The 20,886-nt window shown below is 36.9% G+C and overlaps 1 protein-coding gene across 1 annotated transcript; it reads right to left on the bottom strand.

Moving 5' to 3' along the window:
• Positions 1-411: 411 nt before the first annotated feature.
• On the bottom strand, positions 412-20,119 carry LOC131157935 (uncharacterized). Its single transcript, XM_058112405.1, has 6 exons — positions 19,809-20,119; positions 18,785-19,020; positions 18,447-18,705; positions 1,566-1,745; positions 1,337-1,492; positions 412-1,033 (listed from the first exon to the last, which is right to left on the bottom strand). The coding sequence occupies exons 1-6, from the start codon at positions 19,836-19,838 to the stop codon at positions 866-868; spliced, it is 1,029 nt and encodes a 342-aa protein (XP_057968388.1). The 5' UTR covers positions 19,839-20,119; the 3' UTR covers positions 412-865.
• Positions 20,120-20,886: the final 767 nt, after the last annotated feature.

Below are 20,886 nucleotides of genomic sequence, written 5' to 3'. Positions count from 1 at the left end.
AATTCTATAAATAAATAAATAGAAGATGCTAAATGAACAATAATGGATTTGTTTAAAGATGTATTTTAAGCTTGAATTTGAATTTATCTAGGCTTGAACAAAATTTAATATAATTTAATGTTATATTTTGTCTATATCCATAAAAATTTGAATTTGAGATCTCTCCCAAACTGAGAATAACTATTTTTTTTAAATAAAAATGCTAGTCACAACACATACATTACGTTTGGGAACGATTTCAAACTTTGAGATTAAATTTGAGAGATTTTGTACAAATTTTAATATAATTTTATATTTGATCTTATCCAAATTCAAGTCTCTCCAAAATATAGGATTTAATTTTTCCGCTGACAGAAAACTAGAGTTAAAATGGTTAAAAAAAAAACACTGAAAACAAGAAAAGAAGAATCATAACAAGACAATGCTGAATTTGACTTTTATGTTCTGCGTCTGCTTCCAAATGAAATGTACAAAAGGTCGTTCTAGGCATGGTTGCGAGACTTTGTTGAACGTGAAAATACAAAGGTATTTGCATTGAATAAATCACTCGTTGCGCAGATCAACAATAGCTGATCAATGAGCCAAAAAGGTCCGTTGTCAGTTGCATTGACATTTGCTTTGATACATTCACAAAATCTACCGATATACATGACATCTGAGTTCAGTAGGGAAAAAAAAAAAAAAAAATTTGAAGAAAAGAAACATGTATTGTGGCACTCAAGGAAGTGGGCAATTCAGATGTGTGAGGGAGAGGCAGGCCAACACCATACCCAAAACTTCCAAACAGGGCCCAGTCCTGTTAGCTTCTGTTAAAAGAATTAGGTGAAGTTGGTATCTACACCGTCCATGAGTTAGCTGAAAAGTGTCAATAGTCAGCAGAGAGGAAATCCTCGTACGCAGTTCCCTTGAGTGTCTGGTTCACATCATCCCAGTTCGTAATATGTTCCAACAAAGGCCCTCTATGTATTTTAACCTGTCGACTCGAAAGGTCCATCAGTGGCAGCCTCAGAAAGTCTTGAACATCAATCAGTTTCTGTTACCAAGCATAGAAAAACCAGCAGCCAGTGAGTTGAGGTATTGATAAAATAGCTACAAAGGGATTTTATGCGCCTATTATTAGAGCACCAACATTACGTAGATGGCAGATGTTAAGCAATGAAATGTGACACTAAAGATGTTTGTAGAACTTCAACAGTAAGCATATCACCAAAAATATAGCACAGAATAAGATAGGACATGGCTTATAGGGTTTTGAAAATGATTCAGTTGCCCTCAAAAATTCAATATTTTTGAGACTTGACTCAAGAAATTCAAACTAACTTTTCATGATACTTACACTGCGGTTTTTTACAAGATCTTCATAATAGACAATGATATGCCGGGTTCTATTGAAGAATTCTATAACCTTGTCAATGGTCACCTCCACCTCTTTGAGATCAGCCACCAGTGATGTTGAATTGATTGTAGGCTTGTATTTAGAAAGAGTATCAGCCTACAAGAAGGAACCAGCTAAAAGTTAAAAACCATTTTGGAAGAGAGAGAGAGAGAGAGAGAGAGAGAGAGACCTCTTCTGATGAATGAACATGAGACTTGTGCGTCCCATTCAATAGCTTAGCATACCGGTCGTAGGAATTTGCAAGCACTGAAACCATTCGACGAAGTATATTTTTCCGAAACAGAAACACTACAGAGACGCCCCTAGTGTTGAAATATTCCACTATCTCTTCATGGTGCTCCATCAAACCCTGCATTAGTGAGGACAAAAAATGCAACTCTTTTAACAGTTCCCAACAAAACAATTACCAAAAAAATGAAGTAATACAAACAAGGGATTATAAATCAGAATTTTCTTCTTCTGAAAATGCTTGATTGTACAATCAATTTCAATTCTCATGGCCAAATAGGCTAAAACTATGCACAACTCTATGACAGATGATTTAATGTCAACTGTTTCCAACACAGCTTTCAAACTATTGAGATCAACTTCACTTAACAAATAGTTTCAGTATTCTTCTTCTAACTAGTTAAATTAACACGAGGCTTTAGATCTGATGTCCATAACTAGAAAAACCAGGCTGCAATGACAAAATAAAAGCTTTAAAAAAACAAATAAAAAAAGTTAGATAAAAAAGAACAGAAATGGGCAACAATATATGGATTATAATTAAATGTATCATAGTAACAAAATACCATTCCATGTGAAGGATTCAAGTATTGAAAACTCAGTTTTCAGCCTCACAAGTAATACTGGAGACCGAACATTCTTGATTCTTGAACACTAACATTACGGCTTCCACCATTCCATCTCCACATAACATTGATTAACAGAAACCACACAATAATTGCACTTGGTAGAGAACACTAAAGCTGCATTCGAGAAAGTTGAAAGGGAAATCTGGAAAATGATTTCATAGGATAGGGAAAAAAAAAAAGGTGACATTGTAAGACCAATTCTGTGATTCAAAGATGACAATAAATGACATATATTAGTTGCAAGGAATAGTTTTCATAAAAATGGTCTTGCCAATCCAACTTTGATAATGACAAAGATCAAGCATAATTTTAGATTTGCCAACCAACAATTCCAGCAGGCATTTCTGATTTTTTATTCATTAGAACATACATGGCCTTAATGATCCACCAACCCCTGGAGAGTCTCAAATATTCAAATCAACTGTCCTAAAGGTTAAAGCATTTTCTCTCCAAATCATTTTCAGAAGGAACCACCACCATACCATGCAATACTAAGCATGTTTAACTAAAGCAATGTGCAATATATTAATTCAACAAATATCCCATTGTGTTCCATAAACATGCACATGTTTAAATATTCTCAAAATTAAGTATTCTCAGTTACAAATAAGCTTCAACAGACTAACATGAGAAATCATTGAATACTTCTAACCATTGCTTCTTTAATTTTTTCTTCTTTCCCGGGGATGGATTCTATTTGAGTCTTTTTTTTCTTTGTAAAGTCCAATATCCCAGGAAACTGGACAAGGCTACACATTGTACTAAATGCCATAAAAACTATAAGTTTATATAGGTATATGGCATAGTAAGCACTCTACTTTGAATTATAAACAGAATATGTGCCAATCTAGTGATGGACCATGCGGTTTGTTTTAACACTCCTAATATTGATCTGCATGAGGCAAATAGTATTTTCTTCCATATCTCAACAGTTTGATCCAGCTAACCCTGTTCTCAACACCAATTGCATAGATCCTGAAACTGAAAAACAAAAATTGGTGCCACAAAGTTCTAAGTACATTCTTATCACAAGGTGGCCCAACAGTGTCGGCAACACCACACATTAGCTCATACATGGAAACTAGGGAAATCAAAAACAAAGTAAAAAGAACATACAATAAGCATCTATCAGCAGGAACTTTAATTAGGATCTCATCTAGTTGAATGTAGGTTAAAATAGATTAAGAAGCGTTTCAACAACATGATTTTTGGAGTCATTTTGAGTGAAAAATACAGATGAATGCCTTGGTATTATCTGGAAACAACCAGGCATTGCGTTAGGATGCATCACACACATGTATCTAGCATATGTACAGCTTTCAGTTGTATCAAAGGCAATCGAAAAGGCTTCAGGATGTGTGATTGAGTGAAGCATTGGTGGTAGAACCAAGCTGTGCCCTACATGGAGAGACTCAAAGCACTAGAGTTGCATATCTAGATTTTCAATGATGTGGCAACAGAGGAAACCCAACTTATGAGCCATGTTGGTGTATTGGAAGGATATCAAAAGCAATATCCGACAATTTCCATGGTATTGTGAAAGCTTTTGGACATAAAATAAGTGAGATTTTTTCCAAGGTGAACCTTTTGGTTCACACATTTTGAAATGACAGTTCTATGGTAAATTATGGTAAAAGAAGGGTGTTGAGAATTTCACTTGTAAGTTTGTTCCACATTGAAAAATCTGAGTGGATGATGGGTCATTATATACATGGTTGAGCCCAAGACCCAATAGGCTTAAGCTTTTGGGTCAAGTTGGTGTTCACCCATGTGTATCAAGCCCACCCATGAGCTCCTCTGGTCCTAACAAGTGGTATCAGAGCACAGTTTCGATTGGGTGGAGATCTAATAGATCATATCAGATCGAAAGAAATTTTTTGAATATGAAGTTTTTCTGCGAGAGTGCTCAAGATCAGAGCGGTTTGTTCAAATTGGATTGAGGTACACGAAGATTCAGATCAGGTGCCGGAAAATTACTCCGAAATATTTCAATTGAAGGTAGATCATTTTTCAATTGAAGGCGTGAAAAAAAAATTCGGAAGAAAAAAAAAATTTTTCGCGGATGAAGAACATGATGAACAGTGCCAAAATTGGGTGATAGACCCAGATTAAAAATCGGGTCGGAGTGCGAGTCGAGGCACAGATCCTCCCCATGGAGCACTGACGTCACGCTAATGCAGAAGTTGACTCAGGCGCCGTTGCTGACATCATCCTAACAGGTGCTGACGTCACTGCTGACATCAAAGGAGAGAAGAAACAAAATCAAAAAGAAAAAAAAAAAAAATTTAATGGCGAGTACTTTGACGGCCAAGTTCGAGGTGGAGCCCTTTAATGGGAAAAAAAATTTCAATCTGTAGCAGAGCATTGTGAAAGATGTGTTGGTCCAACAGGGACTGATTAAGGCACTGTATGGGAAAGATAAGAAGCCAGAGACCATGTCAAATGATCAGCGGGAGGAGCTGGAAATGAAAGTGGTAAGTACCATTCGCTTAATTTTAGCTCCAAAAAATAAATACAGTGTGTTGAATGAAACATCACCAACTAAGCTTTGGAAAAAATTGGAGAATATTTATATGTCCAAGTCCCTAATTAATAGACTGTATTTGAAGAAACAGTTGTATCAGTTGAGGATGACTGAGGGCACAGAAGTCAGAGACCACCTCAATTATTTCAATAAGATAATCACGCAGTTGCTAAGTAGTGAGGTAAAAATTGAGGAGGAAGATAAAGCACTAATTCTGTTGTATTCTCTTCCCAGTTCACTTGATACTTTGAAAACCACACTACTGCTAGGTAAGGAGACTCTTACAGTTGATGAAGTGACTATTGCCATTCTGGAGAGTGAAAATTTTTATAAACCAAATCATCCAAGACATGGAGAAGGGTTGATGGCTAAGGGTGAGTCTAGCCAACAGTGGGGCAAGACTTCTAGCAGGGGTAATTGGAATCGAGGGAAATCTCAATCCAAGTCCAGGGTTAAGAGTGGGAACTGGAGGAGTGATTGTTTTTATTGTGGGAAAGAAGGGCATATGAAGGACTGTCTAAGGAGGAAAAAAGATTTAGAGGAAAAGAACAGGAAGAATACTAAATAGGCTACTGTAGTGGAGAGTAGTTCATCAGTTTTTTATGGGAATTTTTTGGCTGTTACTACAGGTTCCAATTACTTAGCTGATACCTGGACTTTGGATTCAGTGTGCTCATATCATACATGTCCATACAGGGACTGGTTTGACTCCTATGAACCAATCTCTGGAGGGACAGTGTTGATGGGTAATGATGCTTCTTGTGGTATTCTTGGTATTGGAACGGTCAGAATCAGGATGTTTGATGGTGTGGTTAGAACCATCAGGGATGTGAGGCATGTTCCAGATCTGAAAAAGAATTTGATTTCCTTGGACTCTTTGGACAGTAATAGTTTCTCTTTTTCAATTAAGGATGGTGTACTAAAAGTGGTTAGAGATTCACTGGTAGTAATGAAGGGTCATCTAAGGAACAATTTGTACACTCTGGTGGGTAGCATAGTGACAGGTGGAGTTGCAGCTTGTACTCTTCAGATACAAATACAGATGATACTACTCTGTGGCATATGAGACTGGGTCACATGAGTGAGCGTGGTTTGTAGGAGCTGCACAGGCGAAACTTACTAGGAGGTAATTCTTATTGCAAGCTTAAGTTCTGTAAATACTGTTTGTTTGGTAAACAGCACAGGGTGAGTTTCAGAACAAGAAAGCATACGAGCAAGGAGGTGCTAGAGTACATTCATTCAGATGTATGGGGTCCAGGTAAGGTACAGTCTCACAGTGGTGCTATTTATTTTATCTCATTTATTGATGACTTTTTCAGAAAAGTCTGGGTGTATTTTCTGAAACACGAGAGTGACGTATTCAGTAAGTTCAAGGAATGGAAATCTCAGGTAGAGAAGCAAACAGGGAAACAGATAAAGTTTCTGAGATCTAACAATGGACTGGAGTACAAAAATAGCCAGTTCATTGACTTTTGTAAGGAAGAAGGGATCACTAGGCACTATACAGTTCCACATGGGCCACAGCAGAATGAGGTGGCTGAAAGGATGAACAGAACATTACTAGAGAGGGCAAGGTGTATGAGGATTCAGGCTAATCTACCTAGGTCATTCTAGGCAGAAGCAATAAGTATGGCATGCTACCTCTTAAACAGGTCTCCTTCTGCAGCTATTAACACAAAGGTTCCTGAGGAGGTATGGACAGGTAAACCAGTAGATTACTCTGTGTTGAGAATATTTGGTCGTCCATCGTATGTGCATGTGCAGGAATAGCACAGATCAAAGTTGGACTTTAAGTCCAAACCGTGCGTATTTCTTGGTTTCCAAGAAGGCGTGAAGGGATACCAGTTGTGGGACCCTATAGCACAGATGGTGATCATTAGCAGGAATGTGGTCTTCGATGAGGAAGTCATGTTGAAAGAGAATGCTGATAAGAAGGTGAAGTCTGATTCGGCGGGAGTACCTATTCGGGTGGAGCTGGACAGTATTCAGAATTCAGGTATGGGTAATACTCAGACAACAGTTGTTGATTCTGTTGCACAAGATACAGTAAGATAGGCTACAGTTCCTCAGGAAATTCCTCAAACAGGTGATAGACATGAGCCTACAGGGCCAGCCATTGGCAGAGAAAAGAGGAATGTTAAACCTTCGGAAAAGTATGGGTTTGAGGACTTAGTTGCATTTTCTTTGATTACTAGTAGTGGAGATCATTCTGATTTTCAAGAAGCAGTTCAGAGTTCTGAACGAGATAATTGGCTTGAAGCCATGGTTGAGGAAATGGAGTCTCTTCATAAGAATGGCACTTGGGTGTTGGTTCAGAAGCCCAAGGACAGGAAGCTGATTGATTGTAAGTGGGTTTTCAGAAAGAAAGAACCTACTTCAAAATCAGAAGGGATAAAATATAAAGCCAGGTTAGAAGCAAAAGGAAACAAACAGGAAGAAGGTATAGATTATAATGAAATTTTTTCTCCTGTTGTTAAGCATGCTTTTATTAGATCCTTGTTAGCATTGGTTGCTATGCATAATTTAGATCTGGAACAGATGGATGTAAAGACAGCTTTCCTTCATCGTAAGTTGGAGGAAGATATCTTTATAGAGCAACCAGAGGGGTTTTTGGAACACAAGGTAAAGAGCACCTGGTACGTAAGTTGAATAGGTCTCTTTATGGTTTAAAGCAATCCCTTAGGCAATGGTATAAGAGGTTTGATTCTTATATGTTAAGGATTGGGTATGTTAGAAGCAGTTATGACAGTTGTGTTTACTTCAGATTGCTTAACAGTGGTGTATATGTGATCCTTATGCTACATGTGGATGACATGTTGATTACCTTTAACAATACTGATGGGTTGAATGTGTTGAAAGTCAGGTTACAGGATGAGATTGAGATGAAAGATCTTTGTGCAGCTAAAAAGATTCTTGGCATGGAAATCAAGAGGGACAGACAACAAAAGAAGTCGTGGTTGTCATAGGGTAAATATATTAAGAAGGTGTTGGAAAGGTTTAACATGGGTAAGGCTAAATCGGTAAGTACACCTCTAGCTGCTCATTTTCAGTTGTCTGCTAAACTATGTCCTTTTACTTATGAGAATAAGTTGGATATGGCTAGTGTGCCATATGCTAGTGCAGTAGGGAGTTTGATGTATGCTATGGTATGTAGTAGACCAGACTTGTCATATGTAGTTAGTTTGGTAAGCAAACATATGGCTAATCCAGGTAGAATGCATTGGAATGCGGTGAAATGGATTTTCAGATATTTGCGTGGCACTTCTGATTATGGTATCCTGTTTGAAAGTACTGATGATTGTAATGTTCAGGTTATGTGGACTCCGATTATGCAAGTGATTTGGATAAGAGGAGGTCTACTTTTGGCTTCATTTTTACCATGGCTGGTGATTCCATTAGTTGGAAGGCTATGTTGCAACCTACTACAACCTTGTCTACTATAGAAGCTGAATACATAGCTTTGGCAAAGGCAGGTAAGGAGACTTTGTGGTTAACTGGACTGATTCAGGAACTTGGTGTTATGCAGGATAGGTTACACGTATTCTGTGATAGTCAGAGTGCGATCCACTTGGCAAGGAATCAGGTCTACCACTCTCGCACGAAGCATATTGATGTGCGGTACCATGCAATTAGAGGTTGGGTTGAAAGTGGTAAGTTTCAGTTATTGAAGATCCACACAAATGGAAATGCTGCAAATATACTCACGAAACCTGTTACATTAGCTAAGTTCAAGCGCTAATTGGACTTAGTTAATGTAGTCTCTTGTTGATTGTTGACAGAGCATCCCAGAGCGTGGGGATGGAATGTTGTGTTTGACTGTGATTAAAAGCCAAGGTGGAGATTGTTAAAAAATATGTTTATTTTTATTTATTTATTGTGGTTTTTATCACAGCCGTTGGATTGTCTCTAAATCCAACGGTCGTGTGGTGTCATATATATGTTTGTAAGTCATGGGAAAATATAGGGATTACTTGTCATTTTGTGCAAAGAGAGCTACAGAGGGGTTCTCTCTAGGAAGAACTTTTCTTCAACTTGAAGGTGAAGAGGTGTACAGGGGATCTGGGATCGAGGAGAGACTAATCAGATCTTGTACTGCCATCGTTTCATAGTGAATTTTTCTCCAGATGCATGCTCCGTGGACGTAGGCAACCTTGCCAAACCACATAAAATCTCTCGTCTCTATTTTTCTGTGAATGTTCTTTGTGTGATTTATTTTTTTGATCGGAAGATTAAAATCGCTATGTGTCAACAAGTGGTATCAGAGTCGACGGTTCGTAACTCTAGGTGAGCGACATCATAAAAATCAAGACGTGAAGTTAATTCTCCTGACGTGCTAATAGTTGGAAGACCAAGTGTGTGATCGAAGCCAATAAGGATCATCTAGCCTAGGGATGGATCCAAATAGGATCAAGACGTGGGAGGTAGGATTGGTTCGGAGGCACATAAAATGCAATCCAAGGCATGCAAGGCGCTAGTGGTAAGGCCCACTTGGGCAACTGTTAAGGAATTGGGCTTACTATCATAAAGGAGACGGTTTTCATTCAAGGGGGAGCAATTGGAACTCACAAATGAGGGGGAGATTGTTGAGAATTCCACTTGGGCCCCTGCCCTATTGCAGATAGGGTTGACTGTTAGGTCCCATACTTTGATGAGAGTTTGTCCCACATTGGAAAATTTGAGTGGATGATGGGTGCTTATATACATAGCTGGGCCCAAGACCCAATAGGCTTAAGCTTTTGGGTCAAGTTGGTATTCACCCATGTGTATCAAGCCCACCCATGGGCTCCTCCGGTCCTAACAAAGGGTATTGAAACCAAGAGCATTCAATGGTGTCCATGATGCTAAGGAGTTGAGAACTTCTCATTTAATATGGAACAACACTTTGCGCAGTTAGGGCTGGCTTATAGGAAGTGAAAATATCCATGGCTACAATGTACATGAGTTGAGATTCTAAACTATGATAGCATCCCAAAACACAATGAAATCCAAAATGGTAGGTATACAATTTATACTTTGGAAGACTTAGGAAGAAAGCTCAGTGCCCAATTCTTTCCTAAGAATGTTGAGAACTGTTGACTCTATGAGTCCAATCCTGTTTTGATAATGACAAATCACTTGGTATTTGACCTGTGCAATTGAGTTTGTGAACAGGATCATGATTTAGAATGCACGAATGGTAAGCTTGATATGGAAGCCACGAGGAATCTAAAATACATATCACTTGGCTCAATCCATGGAACTAGAAGAATAAAAGGATGAAGAAGCAAGTTTCATGTTCAAGATCTTCAATGAGAATGGGTATTTAGAATTGAATGTATTTACATATGTCATATGATATAATTCGAAACTCAAATATACCCTAGACAGACCTTAGGACTCATGCATTTCATGAAAGATTCAATTACATTAGTTAAGTTGAATGAATTTTTTTAGGCAAATTTTAAAGGCCTCGTCGACAAACCCCACGGCCTCGTCGACGAACCCATGAAGGACACTCGGCGATGAACAGTTTCTTCTCGTCGATGAAAAAATGCCGAGAGCCAAAAAAAATTTAGACAATGCTCTCGTCGACAAACTCACGGCCTCGTCGACGAACGTACCCATTCGTCAACGAAGGTCGTGGTGCAGAACGACGTTATTAGCGCAAATATAGACAAAAACCTTTATTTTAAAATGATCCAATGGCCAGGATTTAATCAACTATCGAGAACACTTATAAACCTAATCTGTAAACCCTAGAGCCTCACTTTTTGCATATTACTGAGAGCCTTGAACTTTTTGCCTACATTCTGAGAGCCTTGAACATATTGCTGAACTTGTGCCTGCACTCCAAAGATTTTACATCCAATTTTGGGCATTTGTTACAGTGATCAAAAGGCATTCACGCACACATTGTGCAACTGTTGTTGGTATTGAGGTTTGAGTAGTTTGAGCATTCAAATCCTATTGTCTTGTTTCCCACATTCATTATATTTAATATTTTCTTGGGAGCAAAAATATTGTTGTGTATTTTATATTCATTGATTGAATAAAATACTTGAGAAAAGATTCTCTACAACTAAAATCTTTGAGATATTCAAGACTATATTTTCATTCAAAGATTTGGTATTTGGTTATTGCACGAACTATCTGATTGCAAATCCTAAGAGCTTCTAGATACATATTCTTGAGGAATAGTATTCTAAAATATTGTTTAAATCTTTGCGATATTCAAAGTCATATTTTTTAGTCAAGGATTTAATCTTATAAGTTATTTGATAGCAAGAACTTAGATTTGCATATTCTCCAAGACTATTTTTTTAAAGATCTTATTTGTTATTCTTGCATAAAGTGATTTGAAATCAAACTCTAAGATTTTCAAAGCATTTATTTATAAAAATTAATTTTTTGCGAGATATTGATTAAAGGGTAGATTTGTGAAGCATCAATCTCCATATAAAAATCATATCTTACATACATATTGAGTTTCATCTTTTATCATATGATTATATCCTAGGAATTTTATTGTACTCACTAGCTTGGTTAGAAGCATTTTGAGTTTTACAAAAATTGTAATCTTTATATTGTATTCATGGTTCGGGTTGTGAACCGGGGTTGCGGAGGAAGCTACGCCTCTTGTAAGCAACAAATTGTAAGGGAAGCTCCATCTCAATTGAAGGAGCGGATTTTTAGGGGAATCCTTGAGTGGGTTGCTCAAGGCAAGGACGTAGGCTGGGGTAGGCCGAACCTCGTAAAAATTGAGTTTACATCTCTCTTACCCTTACCTTTATTTAATTTCTGCGTAATCTTATTTGTGTGAATATTGTGAATATAGGTCATCAAAGTAATTGGGTAAATTAGGTTGATTGATACAATCACTCATTTGGTAGATTAAAAGAAAAAATTGAGGTAATTGTAAGTAGCGTGCAAGTTTGAAATTGATTTCAAAATTAGAACTTGAAGGTCTTAAGTTTTTAAAATACCCAACTCACCTCCCCCCCTCTTGGGATAACACCGAAATTCACATTTGGTATCAGAGCAAGGTCGCAGGTTCGAGCGCCCTAAGGTAGCTGTTGGGGGGGAGATTGTTGGCTTTATGGGGACCAACAGTCAACCCTATCCGCAATAGGGTAGGAGCCCAAGGATCGCATTGGCTTGGCGGGCCAAGCCCGCGGCACCCCTGCTTGGAACTAGTGCAGCCCCTCATGTCCACCCGATGCTTAGTGCGGGGCTCTGCACTGCCATTTAAAGGAATTGGTTGCGCCTCTTCTAACACCAATTGGTTTTAGAAGAACCGGTAGTGCCGATCCTAACTAGAACAATGCTCAATGCAACTTAAGAAATATTAAGCACACCACAATAGTAAGAGAATATGTGAAGTCATTTCCTACTTTGATGTTGGACGTCTAAGATGTGAAGAAAGAAAAATTGTTCTATTTCTTCGAAATATGGCAAGGGATGAATTTCATCAATAAAGACTTCAAGGCTTGCCTACCAAAAAGACTATTGTTAAGGGGAGTGGTTCATTAGGTGGAAACAATAGAAAGTCTTTCAAAATGAGCAAACCAAAGGAATCAACTTCAAAGAAGTCATCTTCGTCTAAGCCTCTAAAATATTCAGAGGTAAGTGCAAGATTAAGGGTTTCTTATATTGAAGCCCTCATCAAGTTGCCTGCTACCCCTCAAGTCATTAATCAAAAGGAGGATGAGAAGGAAACCCTGAGGATGGCTCCAATACAACTACTCAACACATTGGAGAGGCACACAAAAGAACCCAAGGTTGCACAAGCTAAGGGTTTAATGTTTCTAGATCCACGAAGAGCAAATGTGCTATGATAGATACCGGGGCTACCCACAACTTTGTTTTACAAGGTGAATCACAAAAACTCAACTTGGGGCTAGATAAACACTCAAGACACATAAAATCGGTAAACTCTACATCATTGCATTGGTATAGCCAAGCGTGTGCTTGTGAAGCTCAGTTCGTAGGAGGGGCATGCAGATTTCATTGTTGTTCCCATATGATTTACAAGTGATACTACGGATAAAATTCTTGCAAGAGACTAGATGATTCCAATGCTATCACTAATCCTTTTGTTTATGGATGATCGCACTTGCATGGTTCAAGCTCTAGCAAAAATAAGAGATGATGAAAAGTTCCTCTCTACCATGCAGCTCAAGAAGGATTTAAGGAGTGAACTAACATATATCACTTTGTTGGTATTGGATGAAGATGTAGGACAAGAGTTGATGCCTAGTGCCATCCAAGATGTGTTGAATGAATGTTAAGTCATAACAATGGATAATCTATCAAACAACTTGCCTCCTTGACAAAATGTGCAGCATGAGATCGAGTTGTTACTAAGATGTAGCCCCTATTAAAGGGACATACTAGATGGCCCCTCTAGATTAGCAAAACTATGATGAGAAACAAGTTATATACCTTACAAAGCACTATTCAGAACACCTGTGTTGTTTTAAAAGAAACAAGATGAAAGCACGTGGTTATGTGTGCATTACCATGCGCTAAACAAAGTTACTATATGCAAAAAGTATCTGAATCTAATTGCTTATATGTTTGATCAAATAAGTCATGCCAAATACTTCACCAGTCTTAACTTATGGTTAGGCTACAACTAGGTAAGGATTGCAAAGGTGATGAGATAAACTACTGAAGACTATTTGCATGACACAATATATGGCTTATAAATTTTTGGTGATGTCCTTCAAGTTGAAAAATGCACTAGTGACTTTCTATAAGCTTGCATGCTGATGAATTAAGTATTTTATGACTTCCTCTAGAAGTCTATCATGGCATATCTCGATGAGATTCTTTACTCGAGAGTATCAAATATCAATAGAATCTAAGGGAGGTGTTCAATACGCTAAATAAGAATAGCCTATACGTGAAGAAGGAGAAATTCTCCTTTGTTAAATAGGCTAAATAAGAATAGTTTATGCATGAAGAAGGAGAAATGCTCCTTTGTGCATATCACTATCAAGTTTGTTGGTCGTATGATCCATATCTAGATGGATATGGAGAATGTGAGGGTCATCTAAGATTGGAAGATCCCAAATTAACGAGTATTGCTACTTTGTTGGTCTAGCCAACTACGACCACAAGTTCATTAAGGAGTACTTGAGGAGGACTAACCCCTTAAGCAAGTTTCTAAAAAAAAATGTCACCTATGGAACTGAACACGAAACTGCCTTTGACAACTTAAAGGAAGCCATAATAAAGGATCCAATATTAGATATTTTGGATATTATGAAACCCTTTGAAAAATAGATGCATCCAACTCTCCCTAGTGGTTTCTTGCAACAAGAGGATCATCTTGTTGCATATGAGAAGCGTAAGCTTAGTAAATAATAACGAAAGTACAAACCTCTATAGATTGAGATATTAGCAAAGAGTCATTATCTATCATTGCATTCTTGGGTCGAAGTTTGTGGTGAATATAACTCAATTGTTGACCATTTCTTTACACAACCTAAATTATCACCCCAAGCAAACTCACAGGAATTCTAACAAATTTTTATTTCTTCTTCCAACACAAGAGAGGCAAATGAATCAAGTCACAAGCAAGAAGGCAGAGTTTTCAATCCTCCAAATGGTAAGACACTTGAAAGTAAATAACATTTCCACAAAAATACGAGAGTGCATTCTTGTCAAAGATCCAATCACCCAAACCACAATGAAGTTGGTGGAAGAGGGCAAACCATGCTATTTCCTTAAGCCAGTGACCTTAAGAAGCCTTTGTTACAACAATTGTCATGATACCATGTGGGCAGGCCACACAGGATGACACCAAACTTTGGCATTATTAAATCAAAAGTACCACTAGTCACATATACAAAATGAGGTGGGTGAGTATACAAGTACTCATCTCACTTGCCAATTACCAACAAGCCAAGGCTAAGCAAAATAAGACCGCAGGGTTGTTGAAAACCCTTTCTATGCCACGAGACCAAAAGAGATGTCTCGCTTGACTTTAAAACTAACATGCCTATAATCAAGGACTTGGAATCTATACTTGTGGTTATAAAAAGGTTTTAAAGTATGTCACTTCTATACCAACAAGGAGACAGCGCAGCTACTTTTCAAACATGCTGGGAAGTTAATGCTCCCTAAGACATCATTAGCGACTGCAACACAAGATTGACAGAAAACTACTAGTAAGAACATCTCAAAATTTTGTATTCATAATTTGATATCTATTCAAACCATAACCCATCAATTGCCAAATGAAACGATTGAACAAGCCGCTAGAGGAGTATTTGCGCCATTCCATCAACAACCACAAGAATTAGGTGTAGCTACTCAACATGTCTCAATTTTATTTTAATGCACAAAAGAGCTCAACACCAAAAAGAGTCACCTTGAACTAGTTACAATCTACCAATCATTCTTATCTCACACAATGGATGAGTCGCATAGAGGAAAGAGTTTGAGAGCATAAATCTTCAGCAAAGAATGGAAACAAAATACAAAGATTGCCCAAGCCTACTTGGAGAAAGCCACCAAGCAGATAAAGAAGAGGGCAGGTCAAGGGAAAAGACTGTTATGGTTCAACATGGGAAAATGAGTTAAGTTTCATCCAAAATAGACCTAGTTGCTATAGGCTCGAAAAAAAGACTACTTCGCAAATATGAAGGATAAGCTCCTATCTTGGTTCAAGCCAAGAAGGCTTCTTACAAGGTTGATCCTCTAAGTTATATGAAAGTGCACCTTGCATTTCACATAAGTTGTCATAAACCATTCAAAACAATGAAGTCAGCTAACAAGAGCACCATTGAAGACCAAGTAACCCAACAAAGAGAAGTTGAAGAGGTCCTTGCAAAGAAAGAGCTTAGACATCAAGGCAATAATAGCAAAAGTTTTTAATGAAGTGAAAGACCTCGAAGATGAGGATGTTAACATAACACATGCATTTGTTTGAGGAGCAAATTCAAAAGTACTTAGTGTCAAAGTCGAGAAGGACATCAACCACATAATAGGGGAGAATGCCATGAGCCAAGCTTGTCAGGTCCTTATGCTTGCACATGACCGCTTATCTTGTGCTCATTGGGTGGGCAACCATTATACAAATAGTAATATAGGGTTTATTCTTTAAGTTGAGTGATGCCTTATAGAAGAGGAGGTGGGGGGGTATGGCCTCCTCAAGGATTATGATGTTTTCTAGTGCTACTGTAGGAATTGCATAAAAAGCTCTTTAGGAGAGCTTGGATGTTCATCAATTATGCAAAATTCACTAAAAGTGTTTAGCCTACTAGATTCCATTGCCAAAAACATGTTGCATATAGAAGTGCACCAAGATGAATTACATAGCTTTGGTATTCGCAGTCTCGTGTCTTTATCATGTTTGCTTATTGCTTACTTCATGTTCTGCATTTGATGCATGTGAATGGGTTTACATAATGAGATCACGATTTATTTTTTACTAACTAGTTAAGCTTTTGTGTTGTAACTAGTGCTCTACAGCCCTTCAGATAGTGTGATATTTGGTTGGTGTGACATGTGGCAATGAGTATGGCACCTCAAGCATTATGCTGTTTTCTTGTGCTACAGTAGGAATTGCATAAAAAGCTCATTAGGAGAGCTTGGATGTTCATCAATTATGTAAAACTCATTAGTTAGCATAAACATATTTAGCCTACTAGATTCCCTTGCCAAACACATGTTGCACCAAGATGAATTACATAGCTTTGGTATTCACAGTCTTGTGTCTACATCATGTTTGCTCATTGCTTACTTCATGTTATGCATTTGATGCTTGTGAATGTGTTCACATAATGAGATCATGGTTTATTTTTTACTAACTAGTTAAGCTTTTGTGTTGTAACTAGTGCTTTACAGCCCTTCACATAGTGTGACATTTTCTCAGTGTGACACGTGGCAATGAGTATGGTTCCTCAAACATTATGATGTTTTCTTGTGCTACAATAGGAATTGTATAAAAAGCTCTTTAGGAGAGGTTGGATATTCATCAATTATGTAAAACTCACTAGTTAGCATAAACATGTTTAGCCTACTAGATTCCCTTGCCAAACACATGTTGCATACAGAAGTGCACCAAGATGAATTACATAGCTTTGGTAGTCGTAGTCTCATGTCTACATCATGTTTGCTTATTGCTTACTTCAGTTCTGCATTTGATGCTTGTGAATGTGTTCACATAATGAGATCACAGTTTATTTTTGACTAACTAGTTAAGCTTTTGTGTTGTAACAAGTGCTCTACAGCCCTTCACATAGTAGTGTGATATTCGGTCAGTGTGACACGGGGCAATGATTAGTGAAATGACAAGATGGTAAAGACCTTGTGGCAAGCACATGAAGGGTTCACCTAATGATACAAAAAGAATATGTTCGAAAGGCAGATAACTGCCTCAAGAAATTGTAAATTGAAAGGAGATGCCTCAATGCAAAGGATCCACACATTGAGACTCAAAAACACTATATGTAGTACAGAAAATAGTTGCAGTCTCATAACTTAACCCACGTAGCCATCACTCTTTCCTTGTTTTATTTGAGAATGAGTTCAATATTTGTATTTAAATTTGCAAGTTGACCTAAGTTAAGTCAAAACTTACTTGTACTTGAGTTTATCTTTTTCATCTTTTGATTTGAAAAGTAAGTGCCCTTTGTTTTTTAACTTGAGTTCATTTACTTCTCTATTGCCAATTGTTAATAATCCTCTTAGTTGAGACAGCACTAAATTTAGGCAACAAAATTGCCACACATTTGGCCAAAGTTGATTGACTTTATCTAACATCTACAATATTCAATCTTTCAATTCATTTTGAGGATAATCAAGCAAGAAAATTTTTTTTTTTTTATAAGTAATAAAGTTATTGATATCAAAATGAACACCAAATACACAAGGAGTGTACATGGGGTAAACAACTCAAAAATAGAAATTTTGTTTTGGCCAAACATGTACTAAGTCTCAAATATCAATAAATAACTACAAAATGGGGCTTTTCTAGTGTACCGATTTAATTGTGCAATACAATCATCCAATTTGATCATTAAAAATGATATTTAAATAATGGCCAAGTAGTCCTAACATTTGGTATGCTTGTAAAAAGAAAGACCCATTTATTTCACATTCATCAATGGAGCTCAATATCTAAATTAAGGAGCTAGCATAAAGATTATCTTGACAATATGGAAGAAAAGCAATAAGAGAGATCAAATACAAGGTTTTCTGACATTCAGTTCAGAACTATGCGTTCTAATAATTTGAACATGACAGTAGTTGAGCTACAACTGGAAAATTTACATTCATAGGATACATATACATTGACAGCGTGCAGAAGTTACATTTTGGGACATTGGATGGTGGATAACTTAGTTTTGAATAGCTTGAGACGTAGTAACCTTCATATCAAAAAGATTTTTGTGGGCCATGAACTCATTAAATTATAAAAGAAACACACATCTTTGGTCGGGTAAAAACTACAAATTAGTGACAAAATCAAGGGGCATGGAGAAGACCTACAGCTGTTCTAACATTTGCACCAACAACTGAAAGAAATTCCATTCGCCTATGCATAGTAATTATCAAGGTGGAGTATAATAATGAATTCCGTAGGTGATTGTCAAATAATAATGTCAACAAAGAAATCCATGCTAAAGTAGACATTTAACAGAAACTAGTGTTTATAGCCCAAAATTACAGATGTTACCTGATTAAGCATCCACTTGAAGCCAACTGCAGCTGAACATTGGTTCTTGGAAGCACTACTAAACCAGTCCAAATTGTATACCATATCTAGAGTCTTCACAATCATCGAAATGTTATTTCTTCTGTCTTTGACAGAGAATATCTCCCCATTGGAGCTTACATTGACATGACTATTTAGTAGTGTTTCAAACCATCCACTACCTGATCTCTGCATTGACAGGATGGCAAAGTATCGTACAGGATTACATGCACATTCTGCCCTGGTCATACACCAAACATAAACTTGAGAAATCTGAATGTAACCATATTCAAACTCAAAAAGCTATGATTCTCAATTACCTCTGAAAAGTTATAGGTTCCGGGTAATGCACGAAGGGAATTTCTGACTCTTCGATGCCATGACCATGACAAAAAGGCCTCGCAAAGACTTGGATGTTTAGCATTTTAGTGGTGTGGGTGTTTATCTGCCTTAGACAGATTGAGCATATATAAACCCCACAAACCATTGCAAACAAAAGAACTACCGTCCTCAATAACAATGGGGATTTCCTAGGAGGTTTTATGATGAGGGTCTCCTGTGATTCAAAAAGAAAGGAACCAATATATAAACAAAATAATATACCAGCTGTGTAGAATTATAAACGAAGTGCTATGAAGAATTATACACATACAATAAGGAGACTGAACTTCAGTCTGGTTTGAGCTAGGGCAATTAAGGAGAAGATAGTAACCATTTTTCCGCAGAAAAGGAAAAAATTTAGTAGTACTGAAAAAAAGAACAAGAACAACAACAAAGTATAAAGCATGAAGATTCTTTCGAGTATAGCTGAACAACCAAAATAAAAAAAAATAAATAATCATATAAACAACAAATAAATGCAATGTGAGTTTTCTGTAATATAAAAAATAAATAAATAAATAAATAATCGACCAGAAACTAAGAATAGAAAATATTTGTTGAAGTTAAGAACCAAGATCAGAACGCGAACAGAGGAATATCTAACACCGTTCTTCCCCTTTATAACTTTATTCTATCTTCTTTCTTTTGTTTGATAAGGCATTCTTTTTCAAACCCAACAAGATACAGCTTCCATGGCCATATATCATCCTCAGAACCGATGATAAAAATCCAGGAAAAAAAAAAAGAAAAGAAAACGGGGCGAAAAGGAAATAGTTTTCAATAGCACTTGAATTGAATGTATCCCATACCCATAAAATCAATCGCTAAAAATTTCCAAATGAGACACAAAAAAGGTATCAAAGAACAAGCCATTACTGCATTTCCACCAAAAGGTGAAACTAAAAGGGGGCAGAGCTAAAGAAAGTATAGATTAAAAAAACAAAAAACAGCAAACCAGAGCACCTTGTTGATGAAACAGATAAACTCCACCATTGTTATTTCAGAAAATGGAAGGAAGCAAAAGGGTTTCTTCCTCCGCCGCAGAGCTCAAAGATTGAGCCGTTCATCGCATTGCCCCCCTTGTAAGCTCAGCTGGCGACTGCTTCAAAGAGGAAAGAGAGGGAGAAAAGTAGTATCAAAACCCGAAGAGCAAATGGGTCTCGAAATCCCAACACCTACACCGAATTTAAACCTTAAAAAAGAAAAAAAAAAAATACAGCCCCAGTTGGTCTATTTCGGATTTCCTCGTTTGTTTAATTGAATATAATACTGCCACGCGCGCATCCACGTCCTCGCACATTAATGGCCACAATCTTGTATGCAGTAACCCAAGCCAAACGGCGCGTGAGGATAAGGGAATGCTTCAACTTTACGACTTTGACTTTTGTTCAACTTAATGAAGGGATTAAATAAATAAATAGAAAAGATAAATTATTTTTTTGGGCCGGCTAATTAATTGAATTAGTCCCAGCTAGCTGTAAATAGAACAATTATTACGCTTTATTATATAATAAGAATTGTAAATTATATTTAACTTTTTTTTACATAAATAATATTAATAAATTATAGAATGATTTAAACATATTAATTTATTTCCCTAGTTTGGGAATCAATGGCGATGGAATAAATTTTTTTCACATAGTACTCAAAATTTAATGTTTTTATGGATAATAATATATTTATGAATACGCTATTAGATAATTGTAATTATGATGTTATTTTTATTTGAATTCCATCTATTAACCAATTTTTCGAAAATCCTATTTCAAATAATTGAACACCATTATTGGTACATTTAACATGCATCACTCTATTCCATTCTTTTAAGTTTATGTAGTTGTAATAAATTTTGTTGTAAATTAGAGTGCCAACAATCAAGATCATACTGTCATTTACTACATTAATTTAGATATATGTTGTATTTTCTTCACAAAAAAATGTAAAATAATATTTCTAACCTGTAGTCCAGTATATAATTTATCTCAAAATTAAAATTTTGAAATAATGCTTTAAATATGTAATTGATTTTGGGATAATATAT

Source organism: Malania oleifera, chromosome 1 (genome assembly GCF_029873635.1).
Source record: "Malania oleifera isolate guangnan ecotype guangnan chromosome 1, ASM2987363v1, whole genome shotgun sequence".
Taxonomy (NCBI): Eukaryota; Viridiplantae; Streptophyta; class Magnoliopsida; order Santalales; family Ximeniaceae; genus Malania; species Malania oleifera.
The sequence above is the reverse complement of the archived record's forward strand: the minus strand, read 5'-3'. Positions and strand labels throughout refer to the sequence as shown.